The sequence below is a fragment of the Rhinatrema bivittatum genome, chromosome 4 (genome assembly GCF_901001135.1).
Source record: "Rhinatrema bivittatum chromosome 4, aRhiBiv1.1, whole genome shotgun sequence".
NCBI classification, from domain to species: Eukaryota; Metazoa; Chordata; class Amphibia; order Gymnophiona; family Rhinatrematidae; genus Rhinatrema; species Rhinatrema bivittatum.
Window position 1 is genome coordinate 336,756,047 of NC_042618.1, and position 18,328 is coordinate 336,774,374.

The window sequence follows — 18,328 nt, forward strand, 5'->3', positions numbered from 1 at the left end:
GAGAGAATCTCTTTGGAAATAGGGTTAAGGATACTGTGGCTCAACTTTGGGACCACTATGAAATCTTCCAACAACTCTCCGCCAGTACTGTGGACCTATCCTCCTCTTCTAGGAGGCTGGCAAGACCGGGGCCAAGGAAATCTGTCTTTCGCCAAAGGAAGTACTGTACTCCACCTCCTCTCTCCCATCAACTCCATCAGGGCTCCCATGGCCATCCCAGGCAGCAGAGAGCACCCAAGCCCCAGCTGGCTCCTCAGTCAACTCCAAGGACAGAGTTTTGCCTGGGTTGAGGGAGCATATGTCAGCTGCCCATACCCGGGATGATGGACTCTCTGGTCGGGGGAAGGCTGCAGTTCTTTGCGAACCAGTGGCCCAGTATAACCTCTGACCAGTGGGTTCTGTCCATTATCCATCAGGGGTACCAATTGAATTTGTGACCTGCCAAATTGCGCTCTGTGCCCGTTTTGGGGGCAAGTAGCACATCAGGAGGTGGTACTAGTGGAGCTCTCCTCCCTCTTAACAGCCAGAGTGGTCAAGCCCATATCACCAGGGTAAATAGGACAGGGATTCTACTCCAGGTACTTCCTGATGCCAAAGAAAACAAAAGGACTCTGTTCCATCCTAGACCTAAGGGCCTTGAACAAGTTTCTAAAAAAAAAAAAAAAGAAAGTTCGAGCTGGCTTCCCTGGGCACCTTAATCTCCCCCCCTTTTTTTGTTTTTCCAATAAGAGGACTGGCTATGCTCCCTCAACCTAAAAGATGCATACACTCATCAAAATCTTCCCCAGTCACAGGAAGATTTGTGGTGGGAAAGTAGCACTTCCAGTACAAAGTGTTGCCGTTCAGGCTCACGTCAGTCCCATGGGTCTTCACAAAATGCCTGGCTATGGTGGCGGTGCACCTCCACAGGCTTGGAAGTGCAAGGTGCATGTTTTCCCGTATCTGGATGATTGGCTGGTCAAGAGTACATCTCGGGCAGGGGCCACCAGGTCCTTGTGCCTGACCATCCAGGTGCTGGAGTCACTAGTGTTAGTTTTTCAACTACCCAAAGTCCCAACTCTGCCTGGCACCTCAATTGGACTTCATAGGAGCCCTGTTAGACACTACTCAGGCCAAGGCCTTCCTGCCTTGCCAGAGGGCCATCATCTTGACGACCATCACAGCAGAGATCCAACAGAGCCAGCAGGTGTCAGCCTGGCGCATGAGGTGGTTAGGCCTCATGGCCACAATCGTCCATATCACTCCCTTGGCATGCGCAGAGCCCAATGGACTGTGAGATCACCATGGCTGCAGGCCACTCTGAGTTTCCAGGATTGCATCAGTCATCCCATTTCTCCAGGAATCATTGTTCTGGTGATGGGTATTTTCAAATTTGGAACAGGGGATCTCGTTTCAAAGTCCCCCTACCCAAATTTTTCTAACCATGGATATATCCACCCGTGGGGTGGAGAGCTCATGTAGATGTCGACCTGCCAACATTCTTTCCCAAGCCCTATTCACAGGCAAACGAGCAATGCACAGTTTGGACTGCAAGTGAACTTTGGCCTTCAATCTGGAGCGGACAGAAGCCCATAGTCAGTCCACCCAACTTTATTTCTTTTGACTAGAATAGGTTGGACATTGTAGTTGCCAAATAGACACTATCCACTTGGCTAGCAGATTGCTACTCCTTCTGTTATACCCAGGCAGGACTGAACCTTGGGGGTCATGTCAAGGCTCATTCTGTCGGAGCCATGGCAGTGTTAGTGACCCACTTGCGAGCAGTTCCTGTAGAGGAGATTTGTAAGGCTGCAACGTGGAGTTCTCTCCATGCATATCCAAACAGGCCCTAGACGGGAGAGATGGGTACTACATCTCAAAACAGGTTCTGAAGGACAGACAGGCCAAATCTACTGTCACTTTGGCCATCCCTATCCAGTAGTAGTAGTAGTACCCATCTCTCCCATCTAGGGCCTGTTTGGGTTCAGGCTGTTTTCCCTTCAGTTACCAACAACACTGGTGGTGGTGTGCCCGTTGGCACCTGGTTTATTTATTTATTTAAAAGTATTTATATCCTGCCCCTCCAAAGTTTGGGGCGGGTTATATTAAAAGCATACATAAAATCATAAGACAGAATGGGAGCAAACAAAATAGGATAAATTAATAACATAATTAAATAAAAGAAAATAAGATACTAATTAGAATTTCAGGAATTACATAAATCGGGAAAAGCAAGGAGGAATTGGTAATGGTTTAAGGGCTTTCTTGAATGTATTTTTACCTTGTATTAATCGCATTTCAGTCAGTATTGAATTCCAGAGTATGGGCTCAGCTATAGAAAAAGTACGCTCCCTTGTGGAAACTAATCTGGTGGTTTTTGGTGAAGGGACTTGGAGTAAGAGTTTATTTTTGGAGCGGAGGTTTCTGCATGGGGTATAGATATGTAAAGATGCCGAGAGCCAAGAAGTATTGTTGCTGTAAATCAGAGTGTGAACAATCAGTAAGGTTTTGTAATGCACGCACCACCTGAAAGGAAGCCAGTGTAGTTTTTGAAGAACCGGAGTAATATGATTGTGGAATTTAACATTGTGAATAAGCCGTGCTGCTGAATTCTGTAAGAGTTGCAACAGACAAGTAGTTATTTGTGGTAAGCCTTGAAATAGGATAAGAGACTGAACCACTGTGTGAAAGTGAACTGGATCAATGAGGGGTTTTACATGTCTTTTAATAACCTGATTTTATAGAAGAAGTTTTTGAATAAAGTTTTGATGTGTGAATTTAAGTTTAACTTTGGATCCAAGATGAGATTGAGATTGTGCACTTATGCTAATTGAGCAGTTATGTTGGATGACAGATGGAATATTCTCAAAATGGGGGTTTCCTAATAAGAGTATTTCTGTTTTGGAAAGATTCAAACTGAGTTTATTGTGAGTTAAATATATAATAAAACTGTCCTGGGTCTACCACAGGTATTAACACTGATAAGTATTACAAACAATATACCCGTGTATTTCAATGAAATTTGTGTTCAATTTTTATTCTTTAACAAACCTTTAAAAACATAACACATCATCTATTTATATCAACCATACACACCACATTCACTCATACAACAATAAACTATTAAAATCTGACAATACAAACTTGTTACACTTTAACAATACTATTGCAACATTCCCTAATTTACAATGTAAACATACTCCTCATTTATTGAATACCCCAATTTCTACCTCTGTTACATTTAACACAAGTTTCCTTTACTATAGTAAAGGAATAGTAATTGGAATTCCTCATTAAATTACCATTATTATTTTCATGTTTCATAAATTACATCCCAACACAATCAATATTACAATTTCTTTACTTGCATCCCATTTGAGTTCCTTGTTAAGTTGCTGTTCTCATTTTCATGAAATTCATAACTTATATCCCAACATAATCGATATTACAATTTCTTTGATTTCATCCCGACAGGAAGCTCCTGTTTCTCCCGTTGGTTTCTTCAGGGGATTTTGTTTACATAATGATTTTCACTCATGAATCTCAACTTCACTGCCCAAATTTCAGCATTACAGGAAACCCATACTCCAATGCTATAACTTCCATTAAGCCGCTGTCTATTTCATCAGAAACTGCTTTACCGCTGTCTATTTCATCGGAAATAGACAGCGGTAAAGCAGTTTCATCGGAAACTGCTTTACGTCTGAAAATGATGTCACTATATCATTCCATTAAATTCTCAAACAAGTATTTCATCCTAGCACTTGCCGACCATCATTTCATCATGTCGTCCTTTTATTGCATACGAACCACCTTTACTTCAAAACTTGAGAACCGCCATACTTCGAAACATCTCTCCTCAACCAAAAACGCAGCCGCCATACTTCGAAACATCTCTCCTCAACCAAAAACGCAGCCGCGGCGTTTTTGGTTGAGGAGAGATGTTTCGAAGTATGGCGGTGCGAAAGGAGTAGTTATGGTTAATGACAGCTATGCGCTCTCGATCTAAAGGATGCTTACACTCCAGATTTTCCCCAGTCACAGGAAGTATCTTAGATTAGTCCTGGTCAACAATTGCCTCTGGTATCAAGTTCTGCCTTTTGAGATAGTGGAGCCCCAGGTTACTTAATATCTGGCCTTGATGGGGGTGCACGTTCATCCTCTCTGGATGATTGGCTAATCAAACACACATCTTGGGCAGGAGCTGAGGCATCAATGTATACGATTTCTTCAGGTGTTGGAGGTACTAGGGTTAGTTGTCAACTACCCCAAGTCTCATCTGAAGCCTGTCATCTCAATTGGAGTTTATCTGAGCTCTGCTAGACCAGACTTGGGCAAAGAGCAGCTACCCTAATGCTTGCAGTGGAAGAGATACAGATGAGTCGGCAAATAGCATGGGACATGTTGAAGCTATTGGGCCTTATGGTGTCAATGGTACATGTCACTTCTAAGGAATGTCTTCATTTGAGGAGAGCTCAATGGACCTTAAGATCTCTGTGGTTACAGGTCAATCAAGATGTACGAGACCACCATCCAGGTCAGTCAATCACTGAGGGACTCCCTGTACTAGCGGTGTGATAATTCCAATCTGGTGAGAGGAATCACGATCCAAATTGTCCTCACAATTGATATATCTAACCTGGTTTGGGGAGCTTAAGTAGATGGGCTCCACACTGTGAGCTTTTGGTCTGCCCAGAAGTTGGATTAAATAAACTTCCTTGAGCTTTGGGCATTTCGGGTACACTCTCTAAAGGCTTTCAGAGATCAGTTATCCTTGTCTAAATGAACAGCCAAGTGGCAGTGTATTATACCAGTAAACAGAGAGGTATGGGTTCATATTTCCTATGTTGGGAGGCTGTCCAGCTGTGGGACTGGGTTATCTCTTAGAGGATGGTGCTCAGGGTTACTTACCTGGTGGGAATGGAGAATGTTCTCACAGACAGAATGAATCAGTCCTTGTAACCCCACAAGTGGTCCCTTTACCAAGGAGGGTTATAAATCAGATCTTCCACCACTGGGGCACACCAGTGATAGATCTGTTTCCTGTTCCAAGGGGACACAAAGTTCCACTCTAATTTGTCAAGCACTTGTTGCCTGGAACAAGTCTGTGAAGCCTTTTACTCTAGATTGGGGCAGGGTAAGGATATCCTCTAATCCCTCTAGTAGCAAAGACACTGAAGCTCAGAGGGGACCATATTTATTTTATTTATTTATTAAGGCTTTTATATACCGACTTTCTTGATACAAATCAAATCAACTCTGTTTACATCGAACTAAGCAATAACTATAACCAACCAATCAATAAAAGACATTTTAAAAGGAGCATAAAGTTACATTATAACAAGGATGCCTTAACTGGGAGTAGGAAAAAAGAATGGGAGAACGAAGATAAAGTACTATATACAATAGAGTATGGGAGGGAGGCAAGGAGCCGACCTCATGATAACTTATAAGCACTTTTTAGCATTTGTTTATTTTTATAGGTGATGGAACAATTCTTAGTCAGGCTGTTGGGCTAGTGGCAGGGAAGGCTCGGCAGAACAGCCATGTCTTAAGTTTCTTTTTAAAAGTTAGTAGGCAAGTTTCCTGCCTGAGGTCAGGAGGCATGGTGTTCCAGATGGAGGGACCTGTGATAGAAAATGTCCTGTCTCTGATGTATGAGTGGTGTACAGTTTTGATAGGAGGGACATACTAGGATCCCTTGTATGCATCCCTTAAAGGTCTGGCCGTCGAGTGCAATTTGAGAGGGTGTAGCAGGTCAAGAGGGGTCTGATGGTGAATATTTTTGTGGATAATTGTGAGTGATTTATGGAGAATCCATATGTCTCATAGCTCCCTTTTGGCAGAGACAGATCTGGTTTCCACTCCTGTAGAGATGTCCATCAGGGAACCCGTCAGACTGGGAACTTCCTCAGATCTCACCATTTGGGATCAAAGCAGGTTGCCATCCCATCCCAAAGCAGGTGCCATCCCATCCCAAAGCAGGTGCCATCCCAATGTTTAAGTCCCTGTTGCTCACTGCTGAGAAGTTGACTTTGCAACTCAAGTTATCTGATGACATGTCTTATTCTTTTAGCATTGGGTAAGGATTTCACTATAAAATTCTATGGTTTTAAATAGAGGAGGTTTGCTGAGTGGTGGATCTAGGTTCCAGATACTTTCTCCTGCCCCACACACAAACTGCTTGAGTACCTTCCTCATTTATCTGAGTCAGGTCTCGTGACCAATTCTGTAAGAGTTCACTTTAGCACAAATGGCTCCTGCCGGCACCATGTAGAAGGTAAGTCTATCTCTGTGCAGCCTGTAGTTGTCTGGTTTATGCAGGACCTGCTTCATTGAAGCCTCCCATCAAGTCCCTGCTGTGTCTTGGACCTCAGCCTGGTTCTGTCTCACATGATGAAAGCTCTTTTTGAGCCACTGTGACCTGTAGTACCTGACGTGGAAGGTCGTGTTTTTGTTGATAGTCACTTTGGCACACAGGGTTAGTGATCTCTAGACTAGTAACTTATTCACCTTACACCAAATTTTATCATGACAGAGTGGTCTTATGCACCCATCTTACCGTATATACGCGTGTATAAGTTGAGAAATTTATGCCAAAAAAATTGGCATAAATTTGCTGGCTTGACTTATACATGAGTACTGTACGCATGTCGTGCAGAGCCCCCCAGACTCACTGAAGACCCTGTTGGTCCAGTGGGGGGCCCAGGAGCGATCTCCTGCCCTTTTGCCCTTACCATGTGACAGGGGCTAATGGTACCATTGGCCGGCCCCTGTCATTTGATGGCTGGCAGAGCAGAAGATCACTTACGGGGCCCCCTGCTGGACCACCAGGGACTTCAGTGGGTCTGGGGGGGGGGGGGGTTAGGGGGGAGGGTTTTAATGGTAGCAGATGGCCCGGACACAGGAGGGAGGGATTGAACAGGGAAGGCCAGCCCTAGGTTTTACCCTAGACTTATCCACGAGTGACCAGATAAATATTGATTTGGGGCCCAAAATATACCCTTGACTTATACACAAGAATATACAGTAAGTTTCTGCCTAAAGTGGTGTTGGAATTCCTCCTTAACCAGTCTACCATCCTTCCAACATTTTTTTTTTCCCAGGCCACATGGCCACCAAGGGTGAACAAGCAGTTTGGACTGCAAGAGAGCCTTGGCCTTTTACGTGTAGCAGACTAAAATCCAGAGAAAGTCTATCTAACTTTGTTTTCTTTGACACAAACAAGCTGGGGATTACCATAGCCAAACAGGCTATATCTAATTGGCTAGCAGATTGCATCTTTCTGTTATGTCCAGGCAGGGCTGAATCTGGCGAGCCATATCAAGGCTCTCTCTCTCCAAGCCATGGCAGTATTGGTGGCTCACCTGCAATCTGTCCCTATAAAGATCATCTGCAAGGGTGCGACATGGAGTCACACATTCACCTGTCACTATTTGGACAGGAATGGCCGACGTCATAGTACATTTGGCCAGTGTGCCCTTTGAAACCTGTTTATGGTATAGAACTCAACTCTCTTCTCTCCTAGGATCAGTTTGTTTTGGTTACAGGCTGCCCTCATAAGTTACATATAAAAAAAATAGAAAAAAGGCTTGTTCCCAACAAAAAATATTGTTGTGCCTGTTGACACTAGTTGTTTGTGTCTCATTTTTCTGTTGGGGGAAACTTGTAGCTAGGGATTCCCCATGCACAACTGTCATCCTGCTTGTCTTTGGAGAAAGCAAATTTGCTTACCTATAACAGGTGCTCTCAGAGGTCAGCAGGATGTCTGTCCTCACAAAACATGCCCACATCTCCTTGGAATTGGTTTCTCTGATTTTCTTCACTGCTAAAATACAAGCTTGAAGGGATACCATGTGGACATGTGGTATAATAGCATGCATGGGCATCCTCAGTGAAGCAAAGCTCTAGAAACTTTTTTTTATTTAAACCTTTTATTTATGCAGTTTCAAATTACATGCATCAAGATAAACTTGTAAAAACACAAAATATAAACAAATATCCAGGAGAACATGAACACATTAATAATCAGCTAGTGAACAAGTCCATAATGTGAGGAAAACCAAGATCACAATCCAAAAGGAAACCCAAATACTATGTATAAGAAACAATAAACAGGACAGCTAACCCCTGGACTTCAAATAACATAAATTTACACTGCACTGGAGCTCTAGGTGCAGAAGTAGGAGGATCTGAATATATTTTTTTTTTCTCGCTAATAAATTTGTGAGTTGGCTCGGTTAAAAAAAAAAAAACAAACAAACCATAAACATGCATAATACCATTATTTAACACATTTGCAGGGGAGTCTAAGAAAGAACTGAGCCCCCAGCTGCAAAATTCTGGGTCTATCAAAAGAAATTGCTTCCTTTTGGGTTGATCTTGCCACATCTGGAAATGCCGTAATTTTGCATTGTAAGAAAGTGTCACCTCGATGTCTAAAATGCATTCTAAACAGCCATTGTCTTGTCAGAGTCCAGGACCAAAGATACCAGCAATGTAGAGGGTTTGGTGGACATAGTATCGGAGGTTTCCAATAAAACTGTAACATCCAAGGGATTGTCAGATATAGGAGAAATTTCCTGAGGTCTTCTAAACTCAGCTTCTCATTTAGAGGGCGGCAAATAGTTCCTAGCAATAAGTGGGGATGCAGATTAAGGGATCTTGAGAACTTCCAATGTATATCTTCTAAACATATCCCTGGGTGTGACCAAGAGCGCACAGATGTCAACATTTGCATTTTGTGAATTTTCCATCTCGGTGTTTTCCATACTCTCCACTTTGTTGGAAAGAAAAATTGTCTTTAAGCAGACTTTATTGCAAGGTTTTAACATAAGTCACACTAGTTTGGACTTCAGATATCTGTGTAACGATTAAATCCTTGGAATTCTCTAAGAACAAAATATGAAATTCCAAATTCATATTCTTCTGATGTAAAGGTGAAACCTGAGAAATAATGGCAGTCCCCAAACTCTCTATGGCTTCCCAGATGGACTCTAGGATAAATACATTGGGTCTCACCAATCTGAAGTTCTCCTGCACAGAAATCTGACTGGCCACAGGAACAGAGTTGTCAATACTTCCAGCATTCTCCTCGTATGCATCCGAGTCGGGGTGCAGGATTGAACTGGCCAGCATGTTGGTCGTTACAGTAGCACTGATTCTCTCAGCATCCCCAGCACTCACATTGACATCATCGGTTAACGACTCCCCCAGCTATGAAGACAGGAGCCTAGCAGCCATCTGGTTGATTAGAGGTATTCTAACCCACCAGGCTGAGAGATGCCATCTAGCCTGGGGGAGATGAGAGCAAATTTTCCCTCCCAGACCTCTCCAACAGCTTTTGTGTCAATGGCGATGCACCCTGAGTTACATGGGCGTCCATAGCGCCACGCGGGGTAGAGGGAAGTGGTGTAGCAGGGGACGCTACCAATTTGAGTTTTCTTTTCTGACCCTTTGCAAACTAAAGGTAAAAATGTACTGTGATGTCAGGAGCTCAGTTTCCTAGCTGCCTATTGCCATCTTTCGTTCCAAGTTCTAGGAACTTTGACACAAGTTTTCTGTGCCAGTCTCCATTAGGTGTGGTCACCCATGTATGAGGATTGTCATCTTGCTTTCTGAGTGGCTGTGAACATGTGCGCCATTATACAGTGTGCATACTTTACAGAAGATTGGTGTGCACCTGTCTCCAGTGGATAAAAGTATGCATGCTGTTATACTTTTTCACATGCTTTTATGCACACTGAGCGAAAGCTATTCTTCATGCGTAAACTCCCTTTTTTCTCGTGTAGACTTTTGTGGTCCTTGTGTCCTATGAGAATGTCCTTGTCTTTTGTATTGAGGAAAGGGGTAACTTTTGGTGGGATAGACCCTAAGATAACAAAAACAATCAGTAAAATGCCCCAAAAACTTAATGCAGGTATGATTTTTGTAGCATGATACAGTGACCACATACAAATGTAGCAAATTAGAGAGAGATTTCTTGTAATTTTTCTTTAAGTAGTTTCCTTGATATCTAGATGGCAGCCAAGTTACCACAAGTGTCTCAGATCTCCCTCTCTTGCACTGGATTGGTTCATGCTGTTCCAGTATTATGCTCTTTCATGTCATTGTTGAGAGCTACCGGTCAGTATCCAGTGTGTTATCTGGTATTTGTGCTTACAGTTACAGCTGCACTAGAAGAGATGAAGCTGCATAAAGATTTTCAAATATAGTAACTTCAAGGCACTTCATGTTGAGCCAAAACCTTTTTTTTCTTAATTTGAAGCTTTCCTTTTTCTCTAATTTTTAGGTAGATGTAGATCCTGTAAATGTTTATTTTTCAGTGGTTGATAACATCTTTCTAGAAGAGATGCAAACCTTTTGCAAGAACTGGGTTTTGAAGCTCTCCCCCCCCCCCCCCCCCCACCAATTTACATGACCAGCACACACTAAGACAAATTCAAGCCATTGAGTAAAAGAAAAAAGAAACACATCGGGCACACCATGTTTTTAAAAATAACATTCGCAGTAGTTTGGATTTGGCAGAATTTTCCATTAGAGAGAGAGAGTGGCTTAGTGGTTTAGAGCAATGGGCTGAGAGCTAGGGAGACCAGGATTCAAGCTCTACTTCTCCTACTAAATCTCTGTGGCCTTGGGTATATCACTTTATCTCCCATTGCCTCAGGTACCTACCAAGCCATTTGGGCAGGGATTTATTGTACCTCTATATGTCCAGTAATACAATGAAAATGATTGCATGCAGACTTAAATTATTGTTAGAAAAGTTCTGGATAAGGAATGTCCAGATTGTGGAAAAATATACTAACCTATTTTTTATTATTTTATTTATTTATTTTATTTATTTAAGGTTTTTATATACCGGCAATCATGAGGACATATCTTGCTGGTTTACGAAGTATGCTAAGTGTTGGCTATTAAAAAAAAATAAAATAATAAACTCGTTTGACTTTATTCTTAGTGTTAAAGCAGCAGTGACTCTTACTGCAAATATTAACTTTATAGTGACTGAAGGGACAATGAGAGAGATTCTTTTCTATACCTGTCCACTTTTTTCAAGAAGAACCCAGGAAAACTAAAAATACAGGACTCCTTATTAGGCAGTTAACTGAGATTTAAGGAATTCCAATAGCAGGCCGAGGCATCTGCTGCCCCCTCTGAGCTGCTATTTGTTGTCTTGCTCGAGACTGAATCGCTAGTAACCAGTGTTCTCCCAAATGCAAGTCAAGAATTAACTGGACCTCTGGTTTTTAATAATGCTCGTCCATTCATAAATATATAGGAAAATATTTAAATATATATATATTTCAGTTCAAATATATAGTATATAAGTGAAGCCTTCCTGCTGCAGAAGTAGTTTTATGTAGAGAATAGGAGAAATGATATTGAGCGTTTATGCTTTACTGGCTGATATAGAGCAGTGTTCTGAGGCACCTGCCACATAGCAATTAGCCCCTGAAAGCAGTCCTACATTTTTTTTTACATTAAAATTTTCTTTTTCTTTCTTAGCTAAAACTCGAGGATCGCTCTCTTGTGCCCCGTGATGTAGTCCGACACGTGAGTTCAACTGTAAGTGCCACTTCACCTCTCTCTCCTGCTTGTTGTTTTGACCTGTTCAGATTTTCTTCACTTTATTGATTTTGAAAGTAGGCATATTGATGGACCCCCTATGCTTTTTATCCCTGCATGGTAACTTTCTTTTAAAATCTGTTTGGTACAGTAGTCTTTTCGTTTCAACTCTGTGCAGCAAAGATACTACTCTTTCTAAGAATAGATTTGTTCTCCATATAAAGAACAAGAAAAGGGTGAGCAGTGGACGCATTGTAGATGAGGGAATACCAGCCAGCAGTGAGCTACAGAAATCCAGATGTGAGATCACTATTGCATGAGGCAGAGCTTTTTAGCAGTGGAGGAAGAAAAAAGTGAATTTTAGTGGCATTAGAAAGTTGATACCAGCAGTCTTTTGGCACTGGTAGCGATGAGAAGTGATTACATTCTCAGCAGAGGCTGGGTATGGCAAATACGAGAACCAAGAATAGAGGGGAGGGAATGGATAGGAAAAAGCATAGGATCATCCTATCTGTATTCAATTTTAGAAAGTATCTCTCTAGATTTGAGACACATTCAGAAATGGAAATCACAGATGAGATGAGCTATACATTATCACATAGAAAGATAGCAAAAGGATTGCTAGCACACAGACGAGTCACACAAAAAGAAGAGGTCCAAGAACAGACAAAGGTGTGGGCTTTTCTATGCTTTGTGTTAAAGCATAATGATACTTTTTGATTGGTTTTTTGAGAAACCAAGTAAATGAGCTCCATCTTATCCAAAGTTGTTTGGTATATGTCCTTCACTGCTCTAAAAGTCTGAAATGCAGGTCCATTATATTTTCTCACACACACTCTACTGCAGAAACCCTCATTAGAAAAGCACAGGTTGTTTGCTAAAGGAACATGGCTTTTACTAGAGCACCTTCTCAAAGCTTTTCCAAAAATGCCCCAGGAGGGGGAGAAAAGAGGGCAGAAGGTCAAGTTTACAGTGTTTTCCCTGTCGATAGGGCTGAATTAGCCATGCTGTCTGGGAGCGTTGACACGACCGGGAGTAGGCGGAGCTTCCCTCAGATAGTGTCAGAGTTTTCAACTCTGTGCGCCTGCGCGGTCATCTTCCTGCATGAATCAGTTTCTCTCCTTAGTCTCTTTTTTTCCGCCAGCTGATATCACGCGGGGTTCCCTCTCTCTCTCTCTCCTCGTCAGATTTTTTGCGATATTTCAGCGATTTTTCTCAAGAATGTTTTTTCAGACAGTATGGCACCTAAACACTCCGGATTTAAGTACTGCCAATGTGGCAAAATTATGTCCATTACGGATGGACATAATTATTGCTATATTTCTTTAGGCCTGGAGCACAACCAGTCCTCTTGCAGGGACTGCGGTCGGATGTCTCCCAGGGCCAGAACACAATGTGCGGACTGAATAGCACGTTTGAGAGCGCCCTCCACACAATCTTCTCTGGGACCGGAGAAGACTCAAAAGAACTGAGGAAAAAGACCTGCGTCGTCGGAACCAGGGGATTCAACATCGGCAAGGTCAGCCAAACGCCCAGCGCCATTGAAAGGAGTCGAGGTTATTCCTCCTAAATCCCCTCAAAACTGCCGGGGTAGCGGGCTCTGTTCCCGCTACCCCGCTTGCATCACAGAAAAGTTCGCAATCTGGCTCGAGGTGTCGAATCCATGAAGGTAGACGTTTGGAGCACGGCGTATCGATGAAGCGTCGAAGCACATCGGCGCATGACGATGCAGTACGGCATTGCCTATGCAACACGGCGCATCAAAGCATCATGGCGTAACGAAACATCAAGGCACATCCACGCACCATGAATGCATTAGCAAACATGGGACACCAACTACACTTCAGCCTCGGAAAAGTACACAAAAAACGAAACTTGTACTTCAAAAGCAGTTTCTTTCCATTGCGCCAAGGCCAGATTCGGATGTGGAACTCTCTTTCGACTCTGATTCATCTAGGGCTCCATCATTCAGTGGTATTTCACTTTCCAGTGGGGCATCTACAATGCATCCCACTCCAAAGAGCACTTGGGAGCACACAGTGCCTTCCACGGTGCTTCCTCTTATCAGCTGTTCCGCAAACGCCATTTCCTTTCAGGCCACAGACTCATCTTGCTTCCATGGCAATGCTACAGATATATCAAGCATTGTAAATCTTCAAAAAAGGTATTCAATCTACTTATCCAAGACCGGTGACTCCATCTTCACCACCTCCTCCTCCTGGGCCTTCACACCCTATTCCACTGGTGTTGTCTCCAACTCCAGCAAGACCAGATAGCCCACTTTCTCATACTTCCACGTCTTCTCCCAGTTCCTCCACGGGCATGCTTTCAGACCCACCAGAAGGCCTTCCAGAGCCCTATTCCCCACCAGAAGACTTAACCTACGCGAAGTTCATAGAGAAGGTGGGGAATCTCTTAAAAAATACAAACAGCAACAATTCCAGATCCTAGGTCAGAGGTTCTTGGCATTTTAAAACTTTTCAATACGCCACCCGAACCCACAGCTTTACCCCCAAATGACGTATTAAACTCCTGCTTTATACAAGATGTGGGAAAAAACATACTCAACAGGACCTGCATCCAGAAAGATTGATTTAAAGTATAGAATGTGAAATTCCACCATATATGACTTGGTACAATTACCTCATAACTCTATTGTAGTAGAGTCTGCTCTAAGACTAAGCGCTCTAAACTACATGCTAATTCCCCTCCAGGGAAGGAGCATAAATCCATGGATGATTTTAGTCGCAAGGTCTACCATTCGTCCATGTTTTCTACAAGAATTCAGCACCATCAGTTCGATATGATCCAGTATTTATTTGAAACTCTGCAAAACTTACACCCACTTTGCATAGCTCCTGACTACTCTTTACCTCAACCATTTACTGATATGGAGGAGGGGCTACGACATTTACTGCGATCAGTATACGAATTTTTCAAATGTTCCTCATGTTCATCTGCAACAGCCATCGTAGCCTGCAGAATGGCCTGGTTAAGAGCTAGTTCATTAAGGGAAGATGTGCACGACAGATTGGCTGACATTCCTTGTATGGGGACAACTTATTTGGTGAGAAGTTTACAGAAACGGTTGCACACCTTAAAGAGCAGAAAACTGTGGTGTTGGCACTCACAACACCCACGGATTCTCAATCATCCTACAGGAAATTTTTCCCTACCTTCCGAAGAAGGTCGTTCCCGAGACCTGCCTTCCGGCCATACCAGTCTTATCGCCCACAAAGTTACTCACAACAGTGATATCAGGCTCCAACTCAACAATCACTTGGATGTCCTCATCAACAATGTCCACAAAAGCAATCAACTTCGGCACCTCAAAAGCAGACACCGGCTTTTTGAGCAACCCTGAGCCACCCCCACCGCCTTTCATCGGTGGTCGCCTGCTGAACTTCTATACCAATTGGACAACCATCTCCACAGATCGTTGGATGTTGTAAAAGAAGGTTATTCCTTAAATTTCATTATCCCTCCAAGGATTCCATACGTTCCTTCTCCTCTGGGAACATCATCCCAATCTACATATCTTCAAGCAGAGCTACACACTCTCTGCATCCAAAACGCCATTCTCAAATTTCTTCTGTCCCAAAAGGACCAAGGGTTTTAGTCCCATTATTTTCTCATTCCAAAAAAATCCAGAGGACTTCGTCCAATCCTAGATCTCTGAAACCTCAACAAATACCTTCAGAAGGAAAAATTCAAGATGACCTCCCTAAAAAAACATTCTCTCTCCTACATCCCAACGAATGGCTATGTTCCATAGACCTCAAGGATGCATACTCCCATGCACCCTTCATCCTGGCGCTACCTTTGTTTCAAGGCTCTGAAGGAACATTACCAATACAGAGTCCTGCTCTTTGGCCTCTCTTCAGCCCCAAGGGTTTTCACCAAATGTTTAGCAGTGGTGGTGGCTCACTTCCAAAAATTATCATCCAAATTTTTCCTTATTTGGACGATTGCTTCGGATCCAGCTACCCTTCGAGCTCACACGAGTCATACCATAGATTGTCTCCAGTTATTGGAATTCCTGATAAATTACAAAAAATTGAATCTGCAACCGACCCAAATGCTGCAGTTTATTGGCGCACTCCTCAACACTTTGGAGGTGAGGGCCTACCTTCCGGAGGACAGGACTTTCACTCTCATCTCCCTGGCTCAGAAGTTGCACAAGCAACGACAAACATCTGCACGTCTGGTCCGTCAGCTCTTAGGCCACATGGCGGCAGCTATCCATGTTGTTCCTTACACAAGACTTCATATGAGACGTCTTCAATGGGGTCTGAAAAATCAATGGTCACAGTTCTAACAATCTCTTTCCTCCCATGTATGAATCACCAATCAGATAAAAACGGACATTCAATGGTGGATGACTCCCGTCAAATTATCAGGAGGAGCGCCCTTCCGCCTACCTCCTCATCAACTAACCCTTACGATCGATGTGTCCCGGAAAGGTTGGGGAGCCCATCTTCTACACTTAAAAACTCAAGGCCGCTGGTCTACTCGGGAAAGTGCACTCCAAATCATTCTCCTGGAACTTCGAGCAATTTGGAGAGCTCTACAAACCTTCTCTCCGCACCTCATGGGAAAAAGTCTGATCTACACAGACAACCAGGTCGTGATGTTCTATATAAACAAAGGAGGGTCAGGTTCATGGATACTTTGTCAGGCAGCACTTCGCATCCTACATTGGGCAACCGCGAAGGGAATTATGCTTCAAGCTACTTTCCTGCCGGGTCTAGACAATGTAACAGCGGATCGCTTAAGCAGAGTATTCCATCCACACGAATGGACTCTAAATCGGGAAGTAGCCTTAACAATTTTTCAACAATGGCATGTCCCGACAATTGATCTCTTTGCCACCCAAACAAATTGTCAAATGAAAAGCTTTTGCTCAATCTACCCCAGCAGTCTTCGATACGCTCCAGATGCCTTCCTCATTTCGTGGACAGGGAGCCTTCTGTACGCCTACCCCACCATTCCGCTCATCTCCAGGACAATCCAGAAATGCATTCAAGATGTAGCGGACTTGCTCCTCATAGCCCCGGCGTGGCCAAGGCAACCTTGGTATGCAAATCTCATGCGTCTCTCCATATGCCCTCCGATTCCACTGGGGGATCCACTCTCACCTTTTGACTCAGGAAGGGGGCACCCTCCTCCTCCCGATGCATCACTCCCTCCATCTGACAGCATGGGGATTGAAAGAACTGTATTAAACCACTTAGGCCTCCCTTCGTATCTAGAAGATGTGTTAACTGCCTCTAGAAAACAGTCTACTAGACATAATTATGCAGGAAAATGGTGCCGCTATGCAGACTGGTGTGCACCTAGTCACCTAGATCCTTTCTCATCCACAGCAGCCCAACTGCTAGAATACCTCCATACGCTTTACCTTTCTTGTTTAGCATATGCTTCAGTTCGAGTACACATTAGCGCCATTGCAGCGTTTTTATCATTGTCATAACGGTCTCCCAATTTCTAATCATCCCCTCATCTCCAGATTCATGCGGGGCATGCTACATTTAAAACCACCAACGACAAAACCTCCAGTACCATGGGATCTCAGTATGGTACTAGAATAACTCATGGCTCCACCCTTTGAACCTTTAGATTCCTGTCGCATCAAATACCTCACCTGGAAAACAGTTTTTCTTGTCACCATTACATCTGCATGGCGAGTTAGCGAATTACAAGCTCTGCTTCATTATTCTCCTTATTTAGAATTTTACCATGATAAGGTCACTATGCGACCCCACCCATCATTGCTACCTAAGGTAGTTACTCCATTTCATCTCAATCAATTACCTTACCCATTTTCAAACCAAAGCCTCATCTCGATGACCGGGACAAAATCTTACACTCATTGGACTACAAAAGAGCTTTAGCTTATTACAAGCGAAGAACTCACTCTCCATCCAGACCATCTCAGTTGTTCTTCTCTTTCAATCCGAACAACCCAGGTCAATCTGTTTCCAATCAAACCATAGCGAACTGGTTATGCTATTGCATTGAATTTTGTTACAGCAAATGTTCAACCAAACTCATGAGCAAACCAAAAGCGCACCAAATAACATGCGAAAGCAACCTCAATTGCTCATCTTTGACGAGTACCATTCATAGACATTTGCAAAGCAGCAACTTGGTCCTCTCTCTTCATACTTTCATATCACACTATTGTATTAACAAACAGGCTGCTACAGATGCTGCATTAGGAACTGCAGCCTTGTCAACCACTACCAAGCCTTAGGACTGTCTACTTTTACAAGGGTTGTGGTCCTAAATCTTTAACACTAACCTATACGGACACAACCCAGGAACGTGGGATTCCCAGACAGCATGGCTAATTCAGCCCTGCTATCGACAGGGAAAAGCAGGTTTGCTTACCGTAAACGGTGTTTCCGTAGATAGCAGGATGAATTAGCCATGTGATCCCTCCCACCTCCCTAGACAGTCCCTATTTTCTACTCTAGACATTTTGGTCATACACCTCGCTTGGTTACAAAGAGACTGAGAAGAGAAATGGATTTGCGCGGGAAGACGACCGCACAGGCGCACAGAGTTGAAAACTCTGACACTAACTGAGGGAAGCTCCGCCTACTCCCGGTAGTGTCGATGCTCCCAGACAGCATGGCTAATTCATCCTGCTATCTACGGAAACACCATTTATGGTAAGCAAACCTGCTTATTCTCGCAGAAATTGTCCCCCAAGAGCCAGCTTGTAAGCATGCTTGGTTAACATGACATTTTTAGTGACCAACAGAAGCAGTAACTT

General features: G+C 43.4%; 1 protein-coding gene across 1 annotated transcript in view; it reads left to right on the forward strand.

Moving 5' to 3' along the window:
* Positions 1-18,328, forward strand: part of UBE2O (ubiquitin conjugating enzyme E2 O) — a 173,371-nt gene that overhangs the window by 55,131 nt on the left and 99,912 nt on the right. The window contains exon 2 of the mRNA XM_029600426.1: positions 11,488-11,547. Within this exon, the coding sequence (XP_029456286.1) occupies positions 11,488-11,547 (60 nt within the window). The remainder of the gene's footprint in view (positions 1-11,487; positions 11,548-18,328) is intronic.